The sequence below is a fragment of the Rattus norvegicus genome, chromosome X (assembly GCF_021556685.1).
Source record: "Rattus norvegicus strain SHRSP/BbbUtx chromosome X, alternate assembly SHRSP_T2T, whole genome shotgun sequence".
Lineage (NCBI taxonomy): Eukaryota > Metazoa > Chordata > Mammalia > Rodentia > Muridae > Rattus > Rattus norvegicus.
The window spans coordinates 35,355,868-35,377,641 of NC_141554.1; the positions used below are offsets into that span (position 1 = coordinate 35,355,868).

Sequence of the window (21,774 nt, forward strand, 5' to 3'; positions counted from 1 at the left end):
TAACCTCAGTGACACACTTCCTCCAATATGGCCACACCTCCCAATTCTCAAGCAGTGCCACTCCTTAATTACTAAGAATCCTAATATATGAGCCTATGGGAGCCAGGCTTATTCAGATCACCACAGAATCTAAAAAGACAAACAATGTGAAAATAGAAGGAGGGCTTGTTGGGAAGAAAAGGGGTTTCAGATGGCCTGGGAGGGAGATAAGAGAAGGTATAGTGGGAGCTGAAAATGATCAAAATACATTGTACACATGCATAAATTTGTCAAAAAATACAAGCTTTTAAAAGATTTAGATTGACTGTATGCAGAGGAGGACAAAACTTGATGTCTGCAGTCCATGAAAAGACAGAAGACATGGATAGTGTTTCCACACATTCCCTGTTATCCAAAGCTTCCAACCATCAGAGTTTCCTCATAATAATATGACAAGAATGCTGAAAGATTTAAAAAATGACCATCATTGTCCATCCAGTTGCAGGAAGATAGAGCACCACTCTGAGACCTGTGCCAATTAAAAGGGCACCTACATGTACCTCAGTTGGTAGAATGCTTGCTAATCATGCAGCTGTCCTCCTAATTGGATGCCTTATGATCAAAGACATCAGATGCTAGAATGATGTGGGCGACCTTGGAGAAGGTGCGATGTTCACTAAGGCTCTTTTCTGGAATGTGGAAAGGGTGCTAACCCTCAGAAGGTACAGAGTGGAGGCACTCAAGCATTTCGTACTGCCTCGTGCGCGCGCGCGCACACACACACACACACACACACACACACACACACACACACACACACGCTTCATAAATTACCATTGATTCAGAAAGGACCAATGACTCTTGTCCCATTTCTGTCCTTCAAAGCTCCGGGTGATGAGAGCAATAAGTGTAGCTTTGTTCTTTACCTAGACACAGCATAAAACATTCTTCTTTGGAGGCAGTCAAGTGGAAAGGGGTAAAAGTCACTGGAGACACGTGACTTATAATTTCTTACAGTCTCACGAGCATCAACACTTGCCATAAAACTTGGTCAGACCTGACACGCCACTAGGGAGTAAATGGGGGTGAGCTTTGGCTTTTCTGCAACGGCTGTTCTTCAACTAGATGGGAGTGGTTTGGCCACAGTCTGTACATCCAATCGCAGTCTCAGGGATTTCTCAGAGTATATATCAGAGGCATGAAGGAATGTAAAGCAAAAGGTTAAAAGACCCAGTGGGAGACTGTAATAAAATGTTCAATATGCACATGCTGCGAGCTAAAGGTGTTTAGCAACCCTGTTGCTTTTGTTGAATATTTGGGTTTTAATTTGCAATATTTGCACATAGCTTTTAGATCTAAAAAATACATATCATAATTGATTGACGCTGTTTTTCCCCAGCGTTTCATGCAGCCCAGACTGGCCTTAACCTCTCTACATAACTGAAAACAATCCTGAACTCCTGATCCTTCTGCTGCTTAAATGCCACTGGCCACCATGCCCAGTTTATGTAGTCCTAGGGACCAAACCCAAGGCTTTGTGCATTCTAGGCAAGCACTCTCCTTACAAAGCTACATCCCTAGCCCTTGCATGTTCCTTCTTGTCAGTAAGGTCATAGGTTCCTAGAAGCACAAAATAACAAGAATAGCCAGTCCCCTCCTACTGGCTTTCTTCGTCCTAAACCAGAGTTCAGCCTGTACAGTAAGAAAAACACACCTCAACCTGCCCCAACAAGCAATACTAAACCCTGGCAGGGAGGTCCCAGTCCACACATGGCCTTCTCTTTCAACTACTATTCAGTTTTTGTTTCTCTCAGCGACCTGAACTCATGCCCACTGGACCCCTGCCCCCTAGCCTTTGCCCCTGCCCCTGTCTTAATCTTTTCTCAGCAGTGAAGTCTGATCAAGTCTGTATCATTAACCTCAAAATATATGCCACTCTGGTGACAAGGAATGAAGTGCTGTCTGGGGACAAATCCCTAATGAAAAACTGCACACAGTGGAAACTGGGGGCATGGGGGAGGGGGGAAATATGTGAGTTTAACTTGGAGCAAAGTATGCCTCAGCCTCTGGCTCTTTTAGACACAAACTAAATTTCCCTTTGCTGGATTGGCTGCTCTGGTCACAGATCCAAAGTCACTGTAAATTGAAAACATCTTTCTGAAGCTTCGACCTTAGAGCGAGGATATTACTCACTATTTCTCCCGTGTGCTATCTGGCATTCTTCTTGGCCTTTCCTATTTGGATCACACTGGAAATGAGCTTCCAGGGAGCAACCACAGGTCTCTAGGATTTAAAAAAAAATATCGAATATTTATTTTTCCAATGTCTGAACTTAAGGCTGCATCACCGGGCCCATGTTCATAAAAAAGGAGGCCGTGAACATTAAATTCCTTCTCTTTAGTTTTGAAAGTGGAAAATTTTTTTACTGGCAAAGCTTTTTTCCCCTCTCCTTACCTTCTTTGTTAGGACTTGTTCAGAACCAAAATGTTTCCCCCATTATAATTCCTATGTCTATTACTTTGCTTACTGTTGAAAAAAATATATATGTTCCAGACATGGTGGCACACACCTCTAATCCCAGCATTACAGAAGCAGGAGTAAGAAGACCATGAGCTCAAGATTAGCCGGGGCTACACAGAGAGAGCCTGTCCTAAAACTGAAACAAAACCAAGGGCTAGGAATGTGGCTCAGTACTAGACCATTTGACTAACATTCACAAGGTCCTGGGCTCCACACCTAGCACTGCAGTATATTTGCACACATAGCATGCATTTGTGTGTAGCACATACTTGCATGTGATGCATCTATTTTCTCATCGGTGGCATATTTATAACACTATACATAATGATTCAGGAGAAAAAATAAATTCTGAGGGATTGTCTGACGACACACACGTACACACACACACACACACACACACACACACACACACACACAAAACAAAACAAAACAAAACACTGTAATAGACAGGAGCTATCTCACTTGATTTGCTCATCTCCTTCCCATGAATCTGCATCAAACCTGCTATGATCTTCCAGCATTTTGTCCTTGCCCCCTATTCAGGTGCAACATGCTAGCTCCCTTGCTTTAGCCTACCATTTTGTTCACAGAAGAAAGATTTATTGAATGCCTACTTCATGCCATGCCTCAGGATACAAAAGTCAATAACAGAAGAACAAACCCCATATGGTATGCTTCTTTGATCACTGTCATCATGCTTCGAGTGCCCATCAGAGTGAGCTCTTCAAATTTAATGGAAGCAAACAACACTAACATGATCTTGATTTCAAAGAAATATAGTGCTTGGGGTGACAGCTCAGTTAGCAAAGTGCTTGCCACAAGGGCATGAAAAGCTAAATTTGATCCACAGAAACCATGTCAATAAATAAATAAATGAATAAATAAATAAATAAATAAATAAATAAATAAATAAATAAATAAATAAATAAATAAAAGTGAGCGAGCAAGCCAGGTATGCTTGTAACATGTAGTATGTTTGTAATCCTGGCCCCGAAGAGTCAGTCAGGTTGAATCCTTGAGACTCACTGACCAACCAGCCTAACTTTATCTATTATCTTTAAAGACCAGTGAGATATTCTGGGTCAGAAAACAAGATTGGGTGGGGGGCAGCAAGATAACTCATTGGGTAAAGGCCCTTGCAGTCAAGTCGGATGAACTGAGTTTGTTCCCCAGGACCCACAGAGTAGAAGAAGAGAACCAAATGCTGCAAGCTGTCTTCTGACCTCACATGTACGTCATGGCACATGCATTCCTTGACCCTGAATACAAATAAATACATTTTTTTAAACAAATTGGGGCTGGAGAGATGGCTCAGCGGTTAAGAGCACCGACTGTTCTTCCAGAGGTCCTGAGTTCAAATCCCAGCAACCACATGGTGGCTCACAACCATCTGTAATGAGATCTGATGCCCTCTTCTGGTGTGTCTGAAGGCAGCTACAGTGTACTCATATATAATAAATAAATTTAAAAAAAAAACAAATTGATGCCACCTGAAGAATGACACAAAAGGTTGTCCCCTGGCTTTCATATTAAAGTGCACACATGTAAATTCACACCCATACACATATAAACACTCACATATATACACCAAAAAGAAAGAAAAATAGAGAAATCCTTAAGAGATAAGAGAAGGCAAGTGACAGAAAGAAATGGAGGGACCTTGGAACTTGACAATGTTACACTGATAAGTCTTCCTCTTAAACGTTCTTCTTTAGTAATGCTTTGGGTTGACATGCAGAAGTAGTTGGCTGTGTAGTCCAAGGAGCTTTATGACACTGGAGGCATGATCATGCTAAGCAAATGAGTCCAATGCACTATCATTCATTGCTTTGTGGGTGAAAGAGCTGGTTTTGTTCACAAGGCAATCCATGCCCAGTTTTGGAAAAGATGAACACAGAGTAAAGAGGATATGTGGATTCTCGGTCCATTTCCAAAGAGTTCTCTGCCATATAGAAGGGCAATCAGCCTGTGCACCTTGTCAATATGTCAACTACACCATTAGGATCTCTTTTCCTTTTACAGCTGTGTGTGAGCCCAGATGCAAGTTTGGTGAGTGTGTGGGACCGAATAAATGTAGATGCTTTCCAGGATACACCGGGAAGACCTGCAGTCAAGGTCAGTACAACACCACCAGAACTCTGGGATTAACTCCATTTCAATGAGGTCAGGGAGAAAAGACAGTGCTGAGGGTTTCTTAGAAGTTGGTAGACAGATCTTGAACATGATTTCAGGATGAGAGTTTTCAGCCAATCCCTTCTTGTTAAATGGGAAACTTCTGCCATTTTTTTCAAATTACACAATCAAAGGACTTGCTTAAAATAACTATTGTTTTAGATTATCTAAATAATTTATACTATTTTTTGAAACGCAATGAATGAGAATATAAAAGTTAAAAAGGATGGACTAGTGATGTAAGTCACTTGGTAGAGTGTTTGTCCAGCATGCACAAAGCTGTGGCATGATAACACACACATGTAGCCCCAGCACTTGAGAGGTGGAGACAGGAGGATCAAAAAGTTCAAGGTCATCCTTGGCTACATGCTAATTTGTATACTAGCCTGGGATACAAGAAACCCAGTCTCAAATGGGGGAAGGGTCTCAAGGAGAGGCTCTGCCCTTAACTCTTATCAGAACCATAGTTAACAATTTGCTGTAGATCAGTGAGTGGTTCTCAACCTGTGAGCAGAGACCCCTTTGGGATGTTGAATAACCCTTTCATGGGTTACATAATGATTCACAACAATGGCAAAATTACAGTTATGAAGTAGAAACAAAATTTTATAATTGGACATCACCATAACATGAGGAACTAGATTAAGGGTTGCAGCATTAGGAAGGTTGAGAACCACTGATCTAGATTTCAGAGCCCGTTTCAATGAACCTACAAGCATCAGTATTTCTCATGGGTATCCTTACCTGTCAGTATGCACAGAGCTCATACTCCTTAAGGCCATATTGTGAAGATATTTATCTTTTGAAACTGATGTTATTCTACCATCACCATTCCTATTGTCTCCAATCCCTTGCCACTGCAAACAATGCTAAATCAAATATCCTTGTCATAACCACTCAACAACCATTTCTTCTGGAGAGATTTGGGCTGAGATAAATATCTAAAAATGGAATCATTGAATAATGCGCAGTCTTTTTACTTTCCATATACATTTCTGGAAGGATTTAACTTTGTTTTTGGTCTTACTGTGGGGTGTAGCTGTCCTAGATGTCACTCTGTAAAACAGGATGGCCTTGAACTCACAGATATCTGCCTGCTTCTGCCTCCTGGGTGCTGGTATTCAATGTTTGTGACACCACAGTGGTCTGTTTTGTTTTGAAACAATCTCATATGCCCTGGATTTGCTATGTAGTCCAAGATGAACCTTGGAATTCTAATCTTCCTGCCACCACCCTTTGATTATATGTATTGGCTACCACACCCAATGTGTATGGTGTTACAGGTGGAATCCAGGACTCTGAACATGCCAGGAAAGCACTTTACCAACTGAGCTACGTCTCCAGTCCAACAACAGATATACTTCAAAGGACAATTTACGGTGTTTGTCATTGGCTAGTTATCTGATGACAATTAAGGATTTAGTTAACATCTAGAACACTGGCTAGAGATGGTGGCACAAGAATATATTCCCAGCACATGGGAGGTAGAGGCAAAAAGATCAAGATTTGAGGCCAATCTTTATTATGTGCTAAAGTACAGCCTGGGTTATCTGAGACTCTTTCTCGAACAAAACTCTGTTCTCAGGGAGAGAGTTGTCAGCTAAACTCTAACATCCATTTATATTTACCTTTCAGTTAAGTGATAAATGTATAGCCTATTTATATAGTAATACTGTATGGGATGTGTACATGCTAAAACATACTAGTTACATTCCTAAAATTCAACCTGAACTAGGAATCTCTTACTTTTAGTTGCCAGACTTGGGAGCCATCCCCATGAGTCATCGGGCACTATAGAAAGACATTTGGAGGAAGTGATGATGACATCTACTGGCTAAATACCTGCCTTGGGCTTTCTACTGTAGTGAAGAAACACCAGAGAAACTCTTATAAAGGAAAATACTTTTTTGATGACTTTTAGTTGAAAATCGATTTTATTCGATATTAGAATGGCTACTCCAGCTTGCTTCTTCTGACCATTTGCTTGGAAAGTTGTTTTCCAGCCTTTCACTATGAGGTAGTGTCTGTCTTTGTCTCTGAGGTGTGTTTCCTGTAGGCAGCAGAAGGCAGGGTCCTCATTTTAAGTGATGCTGGCTTATAGTCCATTATCATCAAGGTGGGAAACATGCCGGCATGCAGGCAGACACAGTGCTGGTGAGGTAGCTGAGAGTTCTACATCCATCTCGGCAGGCAGCAGGGAGAGAGAGAGAGAGTCACTGGGCCTAGTTTGAGCATTTGAAACTCCAAAGCTCACCCCCAGGGACACACTTCCTCCAACAAGGCCACAACTTCTCCAACAAAGACACACCTCCTAATAGTGCCACTTCCTAATGACCAAGCATTCAAATATATGAGCCTATGGGGGCCATTCTTATTTAAACTACTATAACACCTTACAGTGCCCAGAAGTGCCCTGTACCAACAAAAATAGCTCAATCCAAGTGGCAATATATGTTGGTGCAGAGAGACTGTGGAAATTATAGTAAACAAAAAATACCTCAAATGCTGGAACTGGAGATCAGTTGAGTATTTGCCTAGCATGCACAACACCCTGGGTTTGATCCCTAATATGAAATAAACAGGACATGCTGTCAAATTCCTGCACTCCTAAGTCTTGGACAGTAGAAGGAGTATTGAGGATTCATCCTTGACTTCATAGCACATTCCTGGGACACAAGAAATCCTGTCTCAAAACTAACAAACACACAAACACTTTGGGAGGGAAAGGGCCACCTTTATCTTGACTAGATGTTTGAAGTAGGGTGATTTTGTCATTTGTGGGATGTCTGGCAGTGTCTAGACCCAGTTTGAGTTGTCACAGTTAAGGGAGAGGTGGCTACTGGCATCTATTAAACAAATCCCATCCCTTCTCCTAAACATTCCACAATCCAGACCAACCCTTACACGGAGGAATGATGTGGACTCAAATGTCAAGAGAGGTTGAGCAACCCTCTCATGAAGAAAGCCACACTAATTAAGAAAGTGCCCTTAGGAAGCCCTGGGTCCTGCTAAGACTGAACCCCCAGTGAACTAGACTGTTGGGGGGAGGGCGGCCATGGGGGGAGGGTTGGGAGGGGAACACCCATAAGGAAGGGGAGGGGGGAGGGGGATGTTTGCCCGGAAACCGGGAAAGGGAATAACACTCGAAATGTATATAAGAAATACTCAAGTTAATAAAAAAAAAAAAGAAAAAAAAGAAATTCAATTAAATATATTAAAATAAAAAAAAAAGAAAGAAAGTGCCCTTAGATCTACAATAAGGTTGAGCACTACCAACCAATCACGTTTAACTTCTCTCATGAGAAATTTCCAGGGACACAGAGTGATGACTCAGCAGTTAAAAGGTTTGATCCTAGCACCCATACACAAAACGATGTGGGCATGGTGATAAAGAACTGTGATGAGGAACTCACTGGCTACCAAGTCTAGCCTCATAACTGAGCCCTCTCTTCCTGTCTCCAAAAACCTAGGGAAGATACCTGGCCTCCTTATTCATACTCATGCGCACAGGCCCATACAAACATGCACTCCAAGCAAACACTGAGAACCACAGGTTCATCAGTGAGATTTCTCGTTAGAACTTTCAGGCCAGTGCTTCCTTTTCTGCAGATCCTTTCTGGGGCCCTTTGAACTAGGGGGCCTAGTTCTCAAATTCCAGGAAGACATTAATATTAAGAGAGTTGGCTCAAGTTTGGAGGTTGTCTCTCTTCCCCCTGCAGCCTGCCTGCCCCATGGCAGCCTGATCAAAGACGAATTATGGCAATGGGCCTGAGGTAATGTGTTTCCCAAAAATCCTCTTAAGACATGACTGAGTCACCTCTGGCTTAAAACCCTGGGTTTTCCATTATGTCCAGTCACCATATTTCAGTTCCCCCCTTTAAAAAAGCATGGGAGTCAGGGTCAGTGAGATGGTATATGTGAGGCGCACGAGCGCACACACACACACACACACACACACACACACACACACACACACGTTCCTGCAAAATAATAAATTAGTACATGTTTAAAAAAATAAGGTGGTTGAAGTGTGTGAGAGAGAGATGAGAGGGTTGAAGGAACAGACAACAGAGAAGGAAGCTTGAGGTATTAAAAACAATGTGCATATACACAGAACCTTTCAAACGCAGGAACAGCTACTGTTTTACTTTGGGGGGGCACACTCTGCTGCTGCTATTCAGAATGTCTTCTCTTCTGTGGAATTTGGTGCCTTCCTCCTTTCTATATCTTCCTTGGGAGAACTTAAACCATGAGTCCTCCTCCACAATCATATTTACAAACACAATTCAGTCTTTTTTTTTTTAAGATTTTATTTTATTGTATATGAGTACACTGTAGCTGCCTTCAGACACACCAGAAGAGGGCATCAGATCTTATTACAGATGGTTGTGAGCCACCATGTGGTTGCTGGGATTTGAACTCAGGACCTCAGGAAGAGCAGTCCGTGCTCTTAACCACTGAGCCACCTCTCCAGCCCCACAATTCAGTCTTTTTATCTCACTATCTTTTAACATTTTTTTCTCCTGTATCTCTTTTCTGTTTTGAAACAGGGTCTCATGTATCTCAGGCTAAGGATGACCTTAATTTCCTTATTTACCCCTGCATCCACCTCCTGAGTGCTAAGATTACAGCCTTGCACCATCATGCCTGGGTTTTGTGGCACGAGGTATTGATCTCAGGGCTTTATGCATACTAAGTAAGCACACGTCCAGTTGATCCATACCCTGCAGACCACAACCTTTATCATTTTCTAATTTAAAAAAAATTATTTATTCTTACTCTTTAATTTTTTACCGAAATATACTACGAAGCACAGAACGAAAGAAGAAAAACACCCTTGAACATGCCAATTAACCACAACCATGGCTAGCACTGAGAACTTTTCAGCCTAGGTTTTTATTCCTTACACATTTCTGTTCTGTTGCTTGTTGATTTAGGATTGATCAGTACACATAGCCTTGTAATCACCGCGTGAACACCTGCACATGGAATTAAATATGCTGCAACCAGCTGCCTGTTGAGCTTTTCTCTAGAGTGGTATGAGCTAGGATAATGGGCGTCGGCCTGGGGCCACCCCAAATCACAACAGTACTACTGCCATGAGCTGTTTGGGAAGTAGTAAAGGCAGGAATACCCAAACTGTATGTTTCTAACTCTTTATTAAAGTAGCATCACATATAAATGTATGCGTATTTAAAATGTGTAACTTGGGCCAGTGAGATGGCTCAGCAGACAAAAGTACTTACTGCACAAGCCTACCAGTCTGAGTTTGAGCCCTGGGATGCACATTGAAAAAATACTTGAAAGTTGTCCTCCACACAAACCATTGCACCTATACTCTTCCACATATCACACACACGCACACTACTCACTAAAAGTAGTAATGCAATATTTTAATAATTATACAACTGGATAAATTGCCACAAAGCTTTTCTAATCAGAGCCCAGATGAGAAAAGGAGAATCTCAACAGTCCCTGCCTCCCACCTATTTAAGCATTTCTTCCCTCAGCTAGGAAAGCATTGCCATGAATGGTGGGTGGCATATGCCTGTGCTCCTTAGAGAGAATAAAGCATAAGGGCTGCCTCAAGTTCAGAGCCACCATGGGCTGCCATGTGAGGATGGATGGATGGATGGATGGATGGATGGATGGATGGATGGATGGATGGATGGATGGATAGGAGAGAAAAGCATATCTTGACTTCATCTATCACAGTATGTGTGCAATGGATATATTCATCTTATTCTACTCAGTACCTATTTGTGAGAATCATCCTTTGTTGCCTATAGTTGTCATTTTTTCTATTTAACTGCTGTACAATAATATACTCATCACTTACCTACCCATCCTGCTGTGGTGTGTTTGAATCACTCCAACTAATATATGTACTATTATGATCCCTTTAGTATACAGGGTGGTTGCGTGAGTGTGTGTGTGTGTGTGTGTGTGTGTGTGTGTGTGTGTGTGCCTGTGTGTGTGTGCCTCTTTGTGAGTGTGTGCCTGTGTGTGTGTGCCTCTTTGTGAGTGTGTGCCTGTGTGTGTGTGCCTCTTTGTGTGTGTATGTACGCACACACACACGAAAAGTACCTGTAGTAATACCAATGGTCCTATTTGCTCCACATCCTTGACAATCTTTCCAAGTGGAAAGATCAAAAGAAAGGAAGTGGTTCAACAAAGGTGACTCTGTGTCCTTCCCCACATTGGCATCTAGTCTCTCCCCCATGGGTATTTTTGGACTCAGTTAACATTTCTCTCTTTTCTTCCTGGATCTGCAGACGTGAATGAGTGTGCATTCAAACCCCGGCCATGCCAGCACAGATGTGTGAATACACACGGTAGCTACAAATGCTTTTGCCTCAGCGGCCACATGCTTCTACCAGACGCCACATGTTCAAGTAAGTTTCAGCAGTTACTCAATGCTGAAGGCTTGCCTTTTGGTATTTGATGCATGGGGAAAGACTTACTTGAGTAACTTTTAAAAACATAGCAAGCTGAGCAATGATGGTGCGTGCCTTTCATCCCAGTACTCAGGAAGCAGAGGCAGGACGGGCTCTGTGAGTTCAAAGCTAGTCTGGTCTACAAGGCTAGTTCCAGGACAAGTAGGGATACAAAAAGAAATTCTGTTTCAAAAAACAAACAAACAAACAATATAAAGAATAAAAATAAAAATTTAAAAACATATATTGTATTATCCTGTTGTGGTGATGCATGCCTTTAATCCTAGCATTCCGGTGGTAGAAGCAAGTGGAGCTCTGTGAGTTTGAGGCCAGTCTCATCTCCATATTGAGTTCTAGGCCAGACAGAACTACATAGTGAAATCATTTCTCAAACAAACAAATGAACAAAAAACCCATATCTAAGTATAACAGTGAATAGTCCGCTTTGAGTTCCCTCTCTGCTTCTAGGCACCTGCCAGAGTTCTCCGGACTCATGAAAGAAAGACACACACAGACATCAGCTTAATTTTTAATATGCCTAACTAGTTTAATGATAGGGCACTACTTAAGCTCCCTGCGCTAACACACACTCCCCTCTAGTATTTCTGAGTTAACATTTTCTTTTTTTTTATTTATTTTTTTTTATTTATTTATTATATATAAGTACACTGTAGCTGTCTTCAGACACACCAGAATAGGGCATCGGATCTCATTATAGATGGTTGTGAACCACCATATGGTTGCTGGGATTTGAACTCAGGACCTCTGGAAGAGCAGACAGTGCTCTTAACCACTGAGCCATCTCTCCAGCCCCTGAGTTAACATTTTCTAAATCTATTTTTTTAATCTTTGCTTCCCTAGACCCAAGCTGGGAAGTGACCCCTGAGGCCACTTCCTGGGATTCTTAATTCAGCGGGCAGCGGGCGGGCCTTTGATTCTGATCTCTCTGCTCTCCCCACCCTCACCCCACAGCCAGTCATGGTGATTCTCCTCTCTCTCTTCCCCTGGGTCCCTTGCCCACTCAACTCAAAATTCCTGCCTCTGTCTCCCTGCCCAGCCATTGGCTGTACATCAATTCTTTATTCCCAATCAAAGTCACCTGGGGTCAGGGACCCTCAGCGTTTGGAAGCTTGGCTTTTGGGAGTCAAATTAAGACAAAGCATTAGAACCAATTCCCCACATCTAGGGTTAAGGATTTGGCTCAGTTGGTAGACTGCTTGCCTAGCATAAAAAAATTTGCTGGGTTTGAGCTCCAGAACAACACATAAGCACGGCATGGTAATACATGCCGTAATGCCAGCATTCAGGGGGATAAGAAGTGATTTCAAAGTCAAACTGAGTTATAAATCAAGTTGGAATTCAACATGGGGATAAATGAGACTCTGCCTCAAAAAAAAATTAACATCACCATAAGTTAAAACATCTTTGGGCACTTTTTAAAATTATGGTAAGATGTACATAACATAAAATTTACCATTTTAGCCACTTTAAAGTGAGCAAACCTGTTACCTTCACAGCATTCAACAACCACCGCCATCAAACGTGATGGCCTGAGATTGATGCCTGGAACCCACAAGATTCCTGGCTCCCATTTGTAATTTCCAGCACTCTTACTTCAAGGTGGGAGGTAGAGCCAAGTGAAAGTTGTCCTCTGATCTCCACGTGTGTGCTGTGGCACCCATGTAACCATACATTCACACACATGTGTTCATATGCTCTCCTTCCCCTTCTCATTCACTACACACACACACACACACACACACACACACACACACAATTTAAAACATACTAAAAAGAAAAAACAACTTAAGCAGTAACAGCAACTCCCTGTTTCCCTCAATAGGTACAAATCTGCTTTTCTGCCTGCCTCTATGGATTTGTTTTTTCTAGACATTCACTTCATAAATGGGGAGACCGGAACTCCCTGGGGAGAATCCATTACATATCTCTACTTATATATGTGGAGACGAGTTGAATTTTCTCATGAAACTAGGCATGGCGATTAAAGGAGGTGATAAATTTCTACACCATCCCGGGGACATCAATCCTTCCTACTAGCTACCTTTCTCACGCCCCCTTGCCCCAGTCCCAGAGATTAGTGTGTCTTGTTGGAAATGCATTCTGACTCACATTCCTGAAAAGAAAAGCCCTTCTGTGATAATGAACCCCATGTCCTGAGGGAGAATGAGAATCTCCATCCATTCATTTCTTGAGAGAAGAGGCTTTTTAAGTTTTATATTTCAGCTTAAAGGCAAACCCACCTTCTCTGCCTGCCTTCCCCTCCCCTCCTCTCTTGCCATCTCATCTTCTGCCCCCCAGCCCCCAGAAAGCACTATTGTGCAGACCCCCAGCCCACCCCAGGTTTTGGAAAGTAATGTGTAGTATCCCCTACCCAGTTCCTCTTTGTCCTAGGCCTAAAGCACCATTTACTCAGATCTGCCCTTAGCAAAAAAAAAAAGGAAAAAAAACCACCCTAAGAGATAACACACACACATTTGCAGTGTCTTTCTTCAAATATCCTTTCATATAAATTAAGGAGAAGCCCACACAAAACAATCCGATGGCTTATTGAGTTCTTGTACAGCACCCTTGCGATTAGCAGCAACTAGCGCTTGGCCAGGACTTCCTTATCTTGTGCATCCCCAATGAGGTGTTTTCCAGTGATCTCTTCACACTTTTTAAAAACATAGATGCTGATGGATGATTCTGAAAACATTACAGGAGAGCTCATTCCATGCCAAAAGAGATAATGTTCCCCAAGTGGCAAGATACTTCATCTTCATGATTAAGTTTCCAAGAAGATGGCTACAGAGAAAAGAAGTGACTAGTATAACCATCAGTAGGTGTTTGTTTCCTTGCCTTAGGTCTCCATCCCTGCATGCTCCTCCTTTACCTCTGGGGATTATCTGTGCCTCCACATTTAAAGCTTTCCTGGGTACTGATCTGTTTTCCTCCTAGCCCATTTCATTGTCTTTGGTCCCTCTGGGTGACTAGCATTTTACTGAGGAGGGTAAATAGAGTTATTTACCAAAATCGTGCCTTTGATCACTCATCTTGGAATATAAGCGGTATTAAGAGGGCTAGGAGATGAATCAGTAGGTAAAAAAACATTTGTCCTGTCAGTATGAGGACCTGAGTTCCAATCTCCAGAACCCTTGTAAAAAACAAAACACATAGCACAAGGGTCTGGAATCCCAACAACGCTTTAGGAAGACGTGGAGCAGAAGTAGAAGAGTCCCTGTTTCCAGGCCAGCTAGGCTGAAGGACACCGTGGAAGTAGAGACCTGTAGTGTGGCACTAGGGGTTGAACCCTATGCCTCATGCATGCCAGGCAAGCTAGGCACTCGAACATGTGACCTCCATCCACAGTCCCTCTTGTAGACTTATCTTTATTTTTCCCTTTAGCCACACAGAGACATGTAGCCAGTCTTTGCTGCAAGGGAAGCCAGACAAATATCTGGATTGTCAGATACACATTTTCACAATGGTGAATATGGGGGCCAGAAGAGCTCTTGCAGAACCCAGGACCTACCTGTAGTGATGTGGTAAATACAGGTTGGTCCTGGATTCTGCAAGAGCTTTTCTGGCCCTCATTTTCACCAAGTTTTGTGACTTGAATGATGATCAATGAGTCTCCACAAGATCTCTAGAGTTCTTTTACGCTAACCGTTCACATTGATAATCTACATCAGCAGTTACTTTCCATCCTCTAGACACTGGCCAAGTGACATATTAATCCGAGTGCATATAAAAGGTGAGAGAAGGGCTGAGGATGGAGGTCAGTTGGTTTCATGCTCACCTAGCTTATACAGACCCTGGGTTCGAGCCTCGGTGTTGTGTAAACCAGGTGTGGTGTCACATGACTGTGCCTCTCAGAATTTTGGAAATGAAGAATCAGAAGTTTCAAGGCCATATAGTAAATTCAAGGCCAAGCTGAGATACATGAAACAATGTCTCAATTTAAAAGATTGGGTTGGGGGGATGGGGTTCAGTCAGAGCTGTATGTTTTGCCTAGAGATAGTCAAATGCAGTGTGTTGGCCAACAAAACAGACCATGCGTGAGTGAGGTGATTCCCAGAGGCCAGCAGGACAATGCTCCTGCCAGATTCCTTGTGGCTTTCCATTTGGGACTCAGACCATGAAGCCTGACCTGAGACGTATTGCATTTCACACCAGAGAATTGGGAGAATTTCTTAGTTAATCTTTGACTGTTTTTCTATTTTTGCAGACTCCAGGACATGTGCCAGAATAAACTGCCAGTACAGTTGTGAAGACACAGCAGAAGGGCCACGATGTGTGTGTCCATCCTCTGGCCTCCGCCTGGGTCCAAATGGAAGAGTGTGCCTAGGTAAAACAGACAGTGTCACCTCCATTCCTCTCCATCCCTCTCCCATTCACCCTTTGTTCCCCTCTCTCCTTTCTCCACTGAACTCCACGTTCATTCATCACTAGGCTTGTGTTGACTAGATACAGTGAACGCTTCAAAGTACTGGTCTCTGTCTGTGACGTATCTTCAGTCATTTGTGCTCTCTAAATACTTTGGGATATAAAGGAAAACCAGTCTTCTAGTAGTCTATACTGCTGAGTGCCAGAATGAATACAGCATAAAGGTTCTTTTTATTTACTGTATTGCCACTGCATATCTGACTTCAATTACCATTCTACTGACACTACACCATTTATTTAATCTTACGAGCCATTGGGATTTGTTTCAAGTCCTTGCTATCATTTTCCTGGAAAACATGTGTTTACTTTTTGTTCTCAGTATTAATTTAGTGAAAATAGTATATGCTTCCTGTGAAGTTTAGGCAGTGTTTAAAATGCTTTTTCGTATTCTCTTTAAAAACCTGCTCTAGAGGATGGGACTAGAGCTTAGTGAGAGAGTGTTTGCCTAGAATTCACAAACCCTTGAGCTCAATCCCCACCACTGAACAAACCAGGTATGGTAGAGTATACCTGTAACCATGGTATTCAGCAGATGAAAGCAGAGAGACCAGAGGTTATCAGGGAGGTCAGAGGTCATCCTCAGCAAGTTCAAGACTAGTCTGGATTACCTTAGACTCTGTCTCAAAAAAAAAAAGTCTTTATAAAAACTATCCAGCACACAGTAGGCAGGGTCAAGCAGACTTCTGTGAGTTCAAGGCCAGCTTGGTCTACATAGTGAGTTCCAAGTCAGCCAGAAATACACGACGACATAGTGTCTCAGAAAAGTAAAAAATATAATTTCATTGTTATTTCTGGCTAGACTAAATGGACAGATTAAATCAGTATCAATTAAATATATAAACCATTCATTTATAGCTGTAAATTTAGTAAAAGTTGTGGCCTAAAGCTTTAATTTCCTTGCTTTCCCTTGTTTTATTGGACATCTTACCTTGTGAGTTCACAGAAATGGAGCACATAGTTGGTTCAATAAATGATCCCAGGAAACACTGGTTGAGCACTTAGGAAATATCTCAGGGAAAGGCAAGTACCAGCACTGAGTGAATTCAGTGAGCAGATTCAGTGCGCTCAGTCCCTCTGGGAGACCAACTGTATTTGTTACTTTTCTCATTGTTTTGACCCAGATACTTGACAAGAAGGACATTAAGGGAGGAAGGTTATATTTTGACTTATAATTTGAGAGGATATGGAGAATACCGTAGTGGAAGATTCGTTGTAGCAGGAGTGGGAGGTGAGGCAGCACCCACATTTAGAAAGCAGAGAAATAGACTTCAAGTCCTGTCCCCAGTCACTCCCTTCTTTCCCTTAGGCCCCCTCTCCTAAAAGCCCCACGGTCTTTCCAAATGTCACCAGAGACCAAGTATTCCAATGCATGAGCCTACAGAGAACACTTCACATTCAAACCAGAACTCTGGGAAGAGCTGCCTCTTGGATTTCCCTCTCAGGCAAGGATTTTGGCTTACCTCTCCACCAAATCCTGCTGATCCCTTATGAGATGCTGTTCGAGGGTGAGTCCTCACAGTAGGACGCTGGAATGTGTCTAGCAGACAGCCATGGGCAGCTATGGAACCTTTGGGGGCCGAGCAGCACAGCTCCCTTGGTGGCTGACCCCCATTCCATCCATTTTTGCATTTTGGTTACTTTTATGAGTTTGAACTATGTTCAGTCATCTAACTGTATATATTCCTAACAAGCATATTGCACCAAATACATGTAACATTTAAATCAAGTGAATGCATAGTCTCAATAAGGGAGAGCCAATGAGACCGGAATCTTGAAAACAGCTCATTTTCTTTGATTTAAAAACATAAGCATGATGTAACAATACCTCTTCAATGTACTAGAAATATTTTTCCGTCAGGATGCTGCATGTTCATTTATCTTAAATGGATATAGCTTGATGAATTTTTTATGTAAAGTAAGCTCGGCTGTATAGGCCAAGGAAGTACTTTTTAAAAAATACACATGTATATTCAACTCTGTTTTCTTTTGTTGTTTTTTTGTTTGTTTTGTCTTGTTTTGCTTTGTTGTTGTTGTTGTTTGGTTTTCAAGACAGGGTTTCTCTGTGTAACAGCCCTGGCTGTCTGTCCTGGAACTCTCTCTATAAACCAGGCTGGCCTGGAACTCGCCTATATCTGCCTGGCTCTGCCTCCTGAATGCTGGATTAATTGTGCTCAATTCAATACTTACTTGGTATTTTAAGAGTGCAGCAGGAAAGTTCAGTCAGTGAAGTACTCACCATACATACATGTGTCCCCAATGTGTCCCCAGATTGATCCCTAGCATTCACTCGTGGGGTGGGGGAGGGGAGAGGAGGGGGTTGTGAAATGAAAATAATAAGCCAGCATCAACTTGCATGCTTAACCAAAGGTCCAACATACTTGATACCTGGAAGTTAGAGCAAATTGCTCAGCCTAGCTGTCAGCTGCCCCACCCCCACCCCGTGTGACATCACTCACTCGGGAGAAAAGTAACATGCCTATATAATTGGTTTAAGCTTCATTGTTACACAATTATACTTACCAGTCAATCTTACCGGAAGGAGCTGTTTAATGCTTTTACAAAATGCAAATCTTAAATGTTCGTGTCTTTGGGTTGCTCGGAATATGGCTGACCTCACTTTCAAAAATTGTATGTTATACAATATAATTAGTTACTTGGGAAAATAGTCACTATCACATACGTAAAGCATAGGTACCACATGCTAGACACACACTCGGCCCTTGAAGAGCTGGGGCCTGACACACGAGCAGATATAGACTAGAGATATAATTCAGTTGACAGAGCGCATACCTAGCAAACATGCAACCCTGTGTTCCATCCCCAGCACCACATAAACAAGGCACGGTGGTCTGTAATCCCAGCACTAGGAACATGGAGGCAGGAGGATGAGGAGTGAAAGGTCATCGTTGGCTACATAGTGAGTCTGAGGCCAACCTAGGATATGTGTGTGTGTGTGTGTGTGTGTGTGTGTGTGTGTGAGAGAGAGAGAGAGAGAGAGAGAGAGAGAGAGAGAGAGAGAGAACACAAATAATGTCATTATAGTAGCCAAGTAACATCTCCAAAAGCTGGACATAGTTTGTATGAACCTATAAGCTAAAGAGCTGGGCATGTGCCTGGTGAAGATCTAAAATACTTCTTGAAGTCTTGACTTTGACAGCAGACACTTGGTTTCCTAGGCAAAAAGACTGAGCATTGCTTGAGCATTGTGTGCTGGGGGTTGAGGTGGGTACCTGTGCATGTACATGTGTTGGAGTCCTCTTCCTGCAACCTCTGAGAGCTTCTACGCCTCTATTCCAGATATCGATGAATGTGCTTCTAGCAAAGCAGTCTGTCCTTCCAATAGAAGATGTGTGAACACATTTGGAAGCTACTACTGCAAATGTCACATTGGTTTTGAACTGAAATATATCAGTCGCCGATATGATTGTGTAGGTAAGATCCAGTGGTTTTTCCTCCCTTGCGTCCAAGCCTGCAGGCTTTCTCTACAGCCATTTTTATATTCATTCAATCTACTATACTGACCAGCTGGACAACACACACACACACACACACACACACACACATATACACACATAAAGAAAAACAAACAAAATACCCACTGATATGTGTCTGGCATTTAGGTATCTCCAGTGAGATTAATTTTGAAGCCAGGTCTATAGTAATGGAACAAATGAATATAATGCTATCATGGCGGCAAATATCTTGAGCAATTTCTATGAGGGTTTTTAACAATGTGTTAAGTTTTTATTTAGTTTATATGACTTGTTCTATCTCCAACTAAACACCTATGAATGGAAGCAATAAAGAAGTATTTACATTTGCTACAAGATTAAGAAGATCTCAGTGGTCTGTTCCTAACGTCTTTCATTGGATTGGCTTTATTAAAATGTGTGAAGGAGACTGGAGAGGTGGTTCAGTACTTACAATCACAAGGACCTAAATTTGGATCTAAGCACCCAAATACCAAGCAAAGTATCCCAGAAAACACCAGAAGCTCCAGCTCTAGAGAGGAGGAACAGGTGGATCACTGGGGATCTGCTAGCTTCTGGCATACCTAGGAACACAGGAGCCCCCGGGAGAGAGACTTTGCCTCAAAATGAATAGGCAGAGACTCATAAAAGAGGATACTTTTCTTGCCTCTGCTGTAGACATAGGCACACACATCTGTGTGCACGTGTATTCAAATGCACACACATGTGCAGGCATACAACAATTTTTTAAAGGAAAATTATATGAAGGGGCTCATGTTCTTTCTTCTTTTAGCCATTTTGTAGTTCAAGCATTAAATAACATCACTCTGTGCTAACACTGTTATTACTCAGCTATTAGTCTCATATTAAAACATTTTCATCTCTTAGTGAAGAGATTCCAGACCTCAAAGAGCTTGTGAAGTCAGATATACATGTCCATTGCCCTTGATATACTGCCCTACAGTGAAGAGAAATTTGGGCTGCCTCTAGCTCTCTATTCACTCATATAACTTTGGTGGTAAAGGAATTCACATGACACGGAAAGCTAACTGTTGGAGAAAATATCATTCTCTCAATTCTGTACTTGGGCTTCTTAGGACATGTCTTGTATCACCGTGCTGGTTTGTGAACCATCTTGGGAGACCACCACAGCTAGTCCCTCAAATCTTCTTAGAAATGAAAACTACCCTAAGCAGGCAAGTAAAATCCATGTTTGGCATAAGCTTAGAGCCCATCCTAGCCTGTCAATTCAGCCAGCTATGCAATCCATGACAGCAGTGCAATGTTGCCCAATTCCTTGACACTACAAGGATGCTACCCTCCACAACACATTGGGAATGCACACAGCTTCCCAAGAAGCAAATATCTGATGTACTAACAGCAGTTAATATTAGCATCAGAGCGCCTTTTGTGACTGAGTTCAAAACAATACACTGGTTTCTGTGCTTGTATCTACAAAAGCATAGACAGGGCAGAGGGTGGAGAGTAGAGCACTTGAAGCTCCCTCCTGAGTGGAATCTGGCCAATTTTCCACCTCTAAATCCAGCTAGACGAGCTCAAACCAGCCTGACCCTTTTCTCTGACAGGTTCTGAACAAAAATGCCCATGCCTATGAATTCAGACAATGGCAGAGGTTCCTGACTGATCCTGTCTTTTGTTTGTGAGGAATTTCAAGCCAAAATTAGAATTTATTTTCTAATATTGTTCCTTAGTTTCAGATGACATGGGTAAAAATCAAACCAAAACAAAATTTAGCATTTATTTTCTGATACTGTTACTTAGTTCCTGATTGTGTGGATGAGAGGAGAAGGGAGAAACGCCAGACATCTTGGCTGATTTCTCTCGCATTAATAATGAGCAAGCAGTGAAGTTGCTCTGGGGGAGGTGAGTTGCAGGCACCCTCCTTACATACCAGGCAGGCGCCAGGCAAAGCCAGGGCTCTTGGCCAAAAGGCCTCTGGTTCTGAACATCTCTCCGCTCTCAGGCAGCACTTAGTCTGCTGAAGTGTTGAGTGGTTGACCTTGAAGTTGCTCAGGTGAAAAGGCTACTCCTTCCGCAAGCTGTTTTATCAAAGCTGTTCACTGGAATGTTCCCCCTTTTCAGATATAAATGAGTGCACTCTGAATACCCGTACGTGCAGCCCCCATGCCAATTGCCTCAATACCCAAGGATCCTTCAAGTGCAAATGCAAGCAGGGATACAGGGGGAATGGACTGCAGTGTTCTGGTAAGTAGCATTGGGTCATTGACAGTTTTGCTATCTGCCCCTCCACAAAGCACTCTTTCCAGACAGCGTCCCTCTGTGTGTGTGTGTGTGTGTGTGTGTGTGTGTGTGTGTGTGTGTGTGTGTCAGCCTTATATCTTTTCCTAGTTGTGCTGTATTTCTGGCACTCACAAAAGTCCTAGGCAGGGACAAAACTGAAAGATCGAGGGCTAGGATGCTAATTCAGTTAATAGAGTGCCTAATATATTTAAAGCCTGCACTGCAGTACCAAATAAACTAGGTATGGTAATCCCAGAACTTGGAAGAGATGGAAACAGGAAGCTCAAACATTCAAGGTCATCCTCCAATACATAGTGACTTTGAGCCCAGCATGAGACCCTGTCTCAAAAACAAACAAGCAAAAAACACCTAGGGTGGGGAAAACAAACACACAAGGGCATATTTCTTATTTTTCTGGTCCCAACACTTTCATCAGGACTTTTTCCGGAACAGCAACCAAGACAAAGTAGGATGTGCTAGACATCACT

General features: G+C 42.4%; 1 protein-coding gene across 5 annotated transcripts in view; it reads left to right on the top strand.

Annotated features, from left to right (window-relative positions):
- Positions 1-21,774, top strand: part of Egfl6 (EGF-like-domain, multiple 6) — a 57,912-nt gene that overhangs the window by 16,234 nt on the left and 19,904 nt on the right. For all 5 annotated transcript variants that reach the window (XM_087600174.1, XM_087600176.1, XM_087600175.1 and 2 more), the window contains exons 3-7: positions 4,522-4,614; positions 10,947-11,066; positions 15,337-15,456; positions 18,852-18,986; positions 21,128-21,250. In XM_087600174.1, coding sequence (XP_087456300.1) covers positions 4,522-4,614; positions 10,947-11,066; positions 15,337-15,456; positions 18,852-18,986; positions 21,128-21,250 — 591 coding nt within the window. The remainder of the gene's footprint in view (positions 1-4,521; positions 4,615-10,946; positions 11,067-15,336; positions 15,457-18,851; positions 18,987-21,127; positions 21,251-21,774) is intronic.